The sequence below is a fragment of the Temnothorax nylanderi genome, unplaced genomic scaffold (assembly GCF_030848795.1).
Source record: "Temnothorax nylanderi isolate EJ_2023f unplaced genomic scaffold, tnyl_v1.0 TNYL_tig0873_pilon, whole genome shotgun sequence".
NCBI lineage: Eukaryota > Metazoa > Arthropoda > Insecta > Hymenoptera > Formicidae > Temnothorax > Temnothorax nylanderi.
Window position 1 is genome coordinate 998 of NW_027249935.1, and position 8602 is coordinate 9599.

Below are 8602 nucleotides of genomic sequence, written 5' to 3' on the forward strand. Positions count from 1 at the left end.
GCACAAAAAGCCATGAATATTTCGTATAAATTTTTTTCGTTACGCCTTATATTTTCGAAGATATTCGCTAAAAACTATAAAATCCGTATTTTCGAGGGGTTGTTTCAACCCCTAAACGTCGAGATAAGCCTCTAAAAAAAATACGTGTCTAATATTTTTGATGCTCTACAATATATCCAAAGCCCATCCAAATCGGTGAGGGACACTTCCGACCGTTCCCTTGTAAGTATTGTATTTTTTATTGATATATATTTCTGTTTCTTTAAAACAGCAAACTTTTACTTCTAGTTTTATATTAATATTTGGATATGTTTATTTATATATCATTCTATTACTAAAAAGTACAATTTCAGAACAATTTTGGTCTTATTTAAAGCAGATTGTTTGAGATCATGGAATTTGGTACCGAAAAACGCTTCGGATGCACGCTTGTTCTCGCATGAGTTTAATAAATTGGAAATTCCGCCTTAAAATTGTCGTGTTAATGTTCAGTACTTATAGCATGGAGTTTCTATTATTCGCATTCGGAAAGCTCGTTGACATTCGCTCGTCAATAACAAAGTCAAGCAACCGCGCTCAAAAAAAGGAAAACTCCATGCTATAAACAGTGCGATCGAAAACAAGCAACGATCTCGTCGGATCGTCAAACGAAACTTTGCCGTGAGCACGATGACGCAGGCCACCGATAGCCAATCACCCTCCCGAAATTCGAGCTCCGCGCATGTCAAGCGAGAACGTTTCCGCGAGCGGCCCTTGGCCACCAATCACGCACTGAGTCCTCGAATATCCTTCAATAGTTTTAAAACGCAATGAGATCATTGGTGATTAGCCGGAGAGAGCTTCGTCTCGGAGGTAATAAAGGATCGCCGCGGCGCCGAGGAACCGCTCTCGCTCGCAGATCACCCGCCTAGTATACATATACGACCGCCTTTGCACACTGCTTAACACCGCTTTTCGCGTAGCAATCGCATTCGCTCGCTTAATAGCTTTCGCCGCTTTTGCCGTGCTAACTTCTGTGCGCGCTACCGCTCACGGCTTTTCGCCTGAAAAAGACTTTGTAAATACGTGTACATATATATTCTTTAGACATTATAAACTTTATTCTGTAATTCTGATTTGATTACGTGCGTGTACTTGTCCTCCTCGTGCTGTCTCTAACCTGCGTACTCTCGAACATTCTGGTCCTTCGAGCCGGATCATCGCCGGCAATCGCGATCGGGAGTGCCTAAAACAGAAGACACCATGAGTCTTGACAGAGCGCCATGTTGAACAGCCAACACGAACTCTTCGTACGCATCTCCAGAGCCGTCGACAATCTGAAGAAGATGGGTCAGGCGAACATCACCCTCTCTGCCATCGAGACTCGCATTCGCATCCTCGACGACCATTGGGCAAAGTTCGACAGTCAGCATGACCTAATTCGAGCCTGCTACAAGGACCGCTACGCTGAGAGTGAGTACGCCAAATCAGAATTACTCGACCAAGCCGAGAGTGCTTACGTGCTTCAGCGTAGCGTCCTGGCTGAACAGGCGAAACGCTTCAAGACCGCGTCGGCTTCCACGTCCTTCACGGCGTCAGAGCAGGAGAGCGAACGCGCTCCAAAGACCTCGTTGCCTCGCATTAACTTGCCGCATTTTTCGGGCGCGTATGAAGACTGGCCGTCGTTTCGTGACCTCTTCCAGTCGGTCATCGGTCAAAACTCAGCCATCTCAAACGTCGAGCGTTTCCATGATCTTCGGTCGTGCTTAAAAGGTCCAGCTGAAAAATTAATTCGGTCGTTAAACGTAACCGGAGACAATTACGACCGCGCATGGGCGATCTTAGGCAAGCACTATGAGAACAAAAGGGAGTTGATACGCTCCAACTTCGCAACTTTCACCGCCGTCGCGAAGATGAAGGGGGATACCGCCGAGGAACTTAGTCGAATCTTCAACGCCGTCACGACCACTGTAAACGCGCAGGAGAGCATCGGCCGGCCTATCGAATCCCACGGGATGGACCTCTTCAACCACCTCGTAGTCGAGCTCTTTGATCCGCGTACGTGTCTCGAGGGGAGTCCTCCATCTGTGATTCCGTCGATCCGCCGGATCACACTAAACTCACTGACTTTATGACTAAACGCATACTGACACTCAATGCCGCGAAACCGAAACCCGCATCTAAAATCTCAGAGTCGTCACAATCCGCGAAAACTCACGTCGCGAAACACAGTTCCGACCCACAGTGCGCGTTGTGTAAGGAAAAGCACACTCTAATGACTTGCCACGAGTTCAAGGCCAAGCCGGCCAGCGAGCGCAAATCTTTCGTAGAGACTAATCGGTTGTGCTATAACTGTCTCGGCAATCATCTGATCGCGAAGTGCCAATCAACAAAGACTTGCTTAACGTGCAAATCTCGACATCACACGATGCTCCACGAGGCTCAGGTTACCGCGCCGAAACCTGCAGAGCCGAAACCTGCAGAGGTCAGCGCACTATCCGCAGTGCGTCAAGCCGACGATAGCAAGGCAATTCTTCTGGCAACCGCGCGGGTGATGGTCGCCGATCGCTATGGAGAGCCACACGCCGTGAGAGTTCTCGTCGATCAGGGATCCGAGGTGTCTATCATCTCGGAATCTCTGGCTCAACAGCTCCGCCTTAAACGCTCTTACTCCGCCGTGTCAATTTTCGGGATTGGCGGCTCAAAATCGGGATCGACCCGCGGAAAGGTGACAGTGAGCCTCACTTCCACCACGACCGGGTCTACAATCTCCGCCGTCGCGTTCGTTCTGCCGCGTCTCTCGTTATATCAGGGCTCTCGACTACGAGGCGCGCTCCAGCTTGGCCGCACATTCAGGGACTTCCTCTGCCGACCCGCAGTTCCTGGCCAACAATCCAGTCGAGATACTTCTCGGAGCTGAAGTGTGCTCGGCCATCTTTGAAGACGGCATCCGCAAGGGCGGACCTCAAGCTCCAATCGCTCAGAAGACGGTCCTCGGGTGGATCCTCTCAGGGGGCTGCGGTGCAACAGAGGGGCACCGCAGTTCTCTTCAATGCACCGCCAACCACGAGCTGGTCGAGCTAGGCCGCTTTTGGGAGCAGAAAGCCGATATTTCCTCTCCCGCCGCTCTTACGCCCGAAGAGAAAGAATGTGAGGAGATCTTCGTGCGCACCCACGAGCGTACGGCTACCGGACGGTACGTGATGAGACTCCCGTTCAAGGCCACTCCAACGACCCTCGCTGAGACTCGCAAGCCGGCAGAACGGCTGCAGTCAATCATGGAGCGACGATGTGACCAGGACTCGCGATTCGGAGAGCTCTACCGAGCCTTCATGCAGGAGTACGAAGACCTGCAACATATGACGGAGGTGAGCAGGTCCGAAGACCAAGAAGTAAGCAAGTGCTACTTACCACATCACGGAGTGTTCAAGGAGGCCAGCTCCACAACCAAGCTCAGAGTTGTGTTTAACGGGTCGCAACGCACGAAGTCCGGTGAATCGCTAACTCGCACTTGCTCGTTGGCGCCAATCTCTTGCCGGCGCTCGCCGACGTGATCTCGCGTTGGCGCCGGCACCGCGTGGCCTTAGTGTCGGACATCAAACAGATGTACCGTCAAATCCTCGTGCATCCCGACGACCGCGGATTCCAGAGAATCCTATGGAGACGCAAGGTGACCAAACTGTTGCGCGAATTACTCTTGAACACAGTGACGTACGGTCTCGCGTGCTCGCCGTTTCTCGCAATCCGAACACTCATCCAGTTACCAACGACGAAAAATCGCGATATCCGCAGGGCGCCGTCGCACTGCTCGAGGATCGCTACGTCGACGATGTCCAGACTGGGGCGGACTCAATACCCGGCGCGATCGCGTTGCAAACTGAACTTTGCGAGCTCTGCATGGCGGGCGGGTTTCCGCTTCGGAAGTGGTCGTCGAACTATAAAGAAGCCCTAACGGGCATTCCCTTGGAACACCGTCAGTTCCAAGAACCGCACTCTTGGCAGAACGAAAGCCAGACCACGTTGGGCCTCTTATGGTACCCGAGCGAGGACTGTTTCGCGTTTATGATACACCCGCGCACGATCACACACTATACAAAGCGACGCGTTCTCGCGGAAACCGCACGTCTCTTCGACCCGCTGGAATGGCTCGCTCCTGTTATAATCCGCGCCAAGATTCTAATCCAGTCCGCGTGGCTGCAGCAACTGGATTGGGACACTCCGCTTCCTTCCTCCAACGCTCACCACTGGGAGCTTCTCTTCAAGGAACTTCCCTTGCTCAAAGGCCTCCGCGTGAACCGCTGGCTTGGCACTGACGCGAGAACCAGCAATTGGAATTGCACGGCTTCGCCGACGCATCCGAACGAGGATACGCCGCCGTCGTGTACCTCCGCGTCTCTTCAGACAACTTCCAGGCAATACACATTCTGGCCGCCAAGAGCAAAGTGGCACCTGTAAAACAAGTGTCTCTGGCGCGCCTCGAACTGTGTGCCGCCGCTTCGCTCACCAATCTCGTAAAATACTATCGCACCATTTTAAGTCTGTCCACAGCACCTGTCTTTCTCTGGTCAGACTCCAAGACCACACTGCACTGGATTCGAGGGCACTCCTCGCGTTGGAAGACCTTTGTCGCAAACCGCGTGGCTCACATCCAGCTGCAGCTTCCCGACGCTCAATGGCGACACGTCCCGGGGCGGGACAATCCAGCCGATTGCGCCTCTAGGGGGATCGCACCGAGCGAGATACTGCACCACCCCTTGTGGTGGACGGGTCCCGCCTGGCTTCAGAAGGACTCCACTCACTGGCCGAACGAGGATCCTGAGATGCCGGAAGACCAGATGCCCGAGCAACGAGTCGTGGCGCAAGCCGCCACCGAAAGGGTGGAAGCCGAGCCTGAGATGCTCCTCAGGTTCTCCTCCCTGCACCGGCTACTGAGAGTCACAGCCTGGTGCTCTCGATGGCGGCACTCCGCCGCCCGCACGGCGCTCACGCTTCAACCAGACGAGCTAGACGAGGCACTGTTTCTGTGGCTCCGCGTAGTGCAAGGGCTGCACTACGCCGCCGAAGTCACCGCAGTCACCTCCAACCGCACTGTACCACTGAGAAGTTCACTGGTGCACTTAAATCCGTTCCTGGATAACCACGGCGTGGTAAGAGCTGGAGGACGTCTAAAGCACGCACCGCTGTCTCACGATGAGAAGCACCCGATGATCGTTCCACCATCGTCGTGGCTCGACTGCTGATCGACTCCTGCCACCGTCGGACACTGCACGGGGGAGTGCAGCTCACTCTCGGTGTCCTCCGCCTTCGATTTTGGATCCCACGAGGCCGAACAGTGGTCAAACAGATGCTGCACCGTTGCGTCACGTGCACACGGTGGCGAGCGGCCACCCCACAGCCGCCCATGGGAAACCTTCCTCGAGGACGAGTCACTCCGGCGCGCCCTTTCCTCCGGACCGGCTTGGACTACGCCGGCCCCATTCTCATCCGCACGAGCAGGGGACGAGGGCACAAGGCCCACAAGGCCTTTATCGCCGTGTTCGTCTGCCTCTGTTCCAAGGCCGTGCATCTCGATGTGGTCTCCGACTACACGACGGATGCATTCTTGCGGCATTCCGCCGCTTCACAGCACAGAGAGGCCTCTGTGAGGAAGTTTACTCGGACTGTGGCACAAACTTCGTCGGAGCTGACCGAGTCCTGCAAGACCTCTTCCGCGCTTCATCCGCCGACGGCCGTCGCATCGCCAACTTCGCCACCTCCGAAGGTGTGAAATGGCACTTTAATCCGCCTGCCGCACCACACTTCAACGGGCTTTGGGAGGCAGCGGTGAAGTCCACCAAACACCACCTTCGAAGAGTCATCGGAGAGAGCACACTCACTTTCGAGGAAATGTCCACTTTCCTCGCACAAGTGGAAGCCTGCCTGAACTCCGGACCACTCCAGGCCTTATCCGACGATCCGGACGACATTTCCGCGCTCACACCGGGGCACTTCCTGATCGGCGCCCCTCTTCTGGCCGTGCCATCACTCGAGGAGACAGCTGACGGCACGCTATCCCGGTGGCAGCACATCCAGAAAATGCGCGATCATTTCTGGTATCGATGGTCGCGCGAATACATCCACGGGATGACAGCCCGGCCGAAGTGGCACAAAACCGAGGACGCTCCTGACGTGGGGGCCTTATGCCTCGTACGCTCCGAGAGCACTCCACCGAGTCGATGGCCTCTTGCCCGAATCGTGAAGCTGCACCCCGGAGATGACGGCGTGGTCCGAGTTGCAACGATCCGGACATCCACCTCAGAGCTCGTGCGCCCGCTGTGCAAGCTCGTGCTACTTTCCTGGATCAAGGACCAGCCGCCCCCGGAGGATGCGTGAGCCCATCGACACTTAATTGTCTGTATCGACCTACCGCCAATGTTTAACGTTCACTTCGCGTAATTGTCCTTGTTGGCCTTCCGCCACTGGTTAAAGTTCACGTAATTATCGGTATTTCGGCCTTCCGCCTCAACTCAACTTATATTCGTAAATTGTCTTCGCGTCACATCACTTCACTTATCACGTATAGCAGAACACGTCACTGTTTATGTGTCTTGCTCGAGATCACCGCGTGTTGTGATACTGCGCACCACACCGCCATAGCGCGCTCACCACTCGCGACGGAATCGCGATCATGCAAATCGATCGTAAATCGATACTCGCGCCGCGACTTCGGGCACACCATCGAGCGCACCGTCTCGTTTCGTCAAGCATGACGAGGCGGGCGGGATGTTTGAGATCATGGAATTTGGTACCGAAAACCGCTTTCGGATGCACGCTTGTTCTCGCATGAGTTTAATAAATTGGAAATTTCGCCTTAAAATTGTCGTGTTAATGTTCTGTACTTATAGCATGGAGTTTCTTTTATTCGCATTTCGGAAAGCTCGTTGACATTCGCTCGTCAATAACAAAGTCAAGCAACCGCGCTCAAACAAAGGAAAACTCCATGCTATAAACAGTGCGATCGAAAACAAGCAACGATCTCGTCGGATCGTCAAACGAAACTTTGCCGTGAGCACGATGACGCAGGCCACCGATAGCCAATCACCCTCCCGAAATTCGAGCTCCGCGCATGTCAAGCGAGAACGTTTCCGCGAGCGGCCCTTGGCCACCAATCACGCATTGAGTCCTCGAATATCCTTCAATAGTTTTAAAACGCAATGAGATCATTGATGATTAGCCCGGAGAGAGCCTCGTCTCGGAGGTAATAAAGGATCGCCGCGGCGCCGAGGAACCGCTCTCGCTCGCAGATCACCCGCTAGTATACATATACGACCGCCTTTGCACACTGCTTCATTCGCTCGCTTAATAGCTTTCGCCGCTTTTGCCGTGCTAACTTCTGTGCGCGCTACCGCTCACGGCTTTTCGCCTGAAAAAGACTTTGTAAATACGTGTACATATATATTTCTTTGGACATGTACTTGTCCTCCTCGTGCTGTCTTTAACCCGCGTATTCTCGAACACAGATAATTTTTATTATTTAACTTTGTTTAAATTTTCATCATTGTTAAATTACAGTTAAATAATAAGCATTTGAGATAAATAATATACACTTTCAAGACAATTCTAAAAATTTTTAAATACATTTATATTTCAATATATGAAACTTATTAATCTTTCCTTACTTTTTATCTTAAATATCTTTATCGCAAATTTGATTGTACTAATAATATTAGTTTATATAAACATAATTGTTTTCTTTAACTATATATATTTTTTACATTGTTTTTTTAATTACGTACTGTAAAAATATATTTGTCTATTATACATGTATATTTTTAACATTGCTTTTTTAATTACATATAAGTATATTCTCTTTTAAATGTTTTTTTGATAGTTATATAGATTTTTACTTTATTAAAATTTATTTGTAAATTTATGTTTAACTGTAAATTTATTAATATAGTCAGTTTAATTACCATGTAAAAAAATGAATTTTTATGTAGACTCAGGAATTTTACTTACGCGCGTAAATTTATACCTATAATAGTTGGTCCCAAAATTATCTATTATAATGGTTGTAATTCCATTACAAAATTTTTTACAGTTCACATAATTTTACATAAATTTGTCCATTGATTACAGTGCTATAACATATTTTTTCCCAAAAAAAATTTTTTTTAAGAACTATATTTAATGTACATTCTAAAACAATTGGATCTCTCATTTAAAAGAAGAATTTTTATTTTCTTTATTTATATTATAAAACATAAATTACGTTAATCTTATATCATTTTTTATTTACATCGTTTTTATCTTATATCTAATTAAATTAATAATATTAATTTATATAAATATACTCATATATTTTTTCTCTTCTTTCTTTTCTTATTTTTGGATTATAATTTGTGTTATATATACTTGATATTTATAACATATACATATATATTTATACTGTTACGTCTTTTTACGCGCCCGAGGCGCACGATGGATCAAAAGGGGGAAGGAGAGAAGGATAATAGGCCTCTCCGACGATTCTCTCGCACATCCGACGCTTCACTAACCGAAAGTTTATTGTTGGGCGCCATACGCGTAAATTCGCGTCCACTAACGTATGCTAAGATCGCGAAAAACCAAAGAGAGGCGCGAA

The 8602-nt window shown here is 49.8% G+C and overlaps 1 protein-coding gene across 1 annotated transcript; it reads left to right on the forward strand.

The window, feature by feature from the left end:
• The first annotated feature begins 1262 nt into the window (after positions 1-1262).
• On the forward strand, positions 1263-5219 carry LOC139785737 (uncharacterized). Its single transcript, XM_071724900.1, has 5 exons — positions 1263-2037; positions 2172-2713; positions 2859-3471; positions 3629-4360; positions 4528-5219. The coding sequence occupies exons 1-5, from the start codon at positions 1263-1265 to the stop codon at positions 5217-5219; spliced, it is 3354 nt and encodes a 1117-aa protein (XP_071581001.1).
• Positions 5220-8602: the final 3383 nt, after the last annotated feature.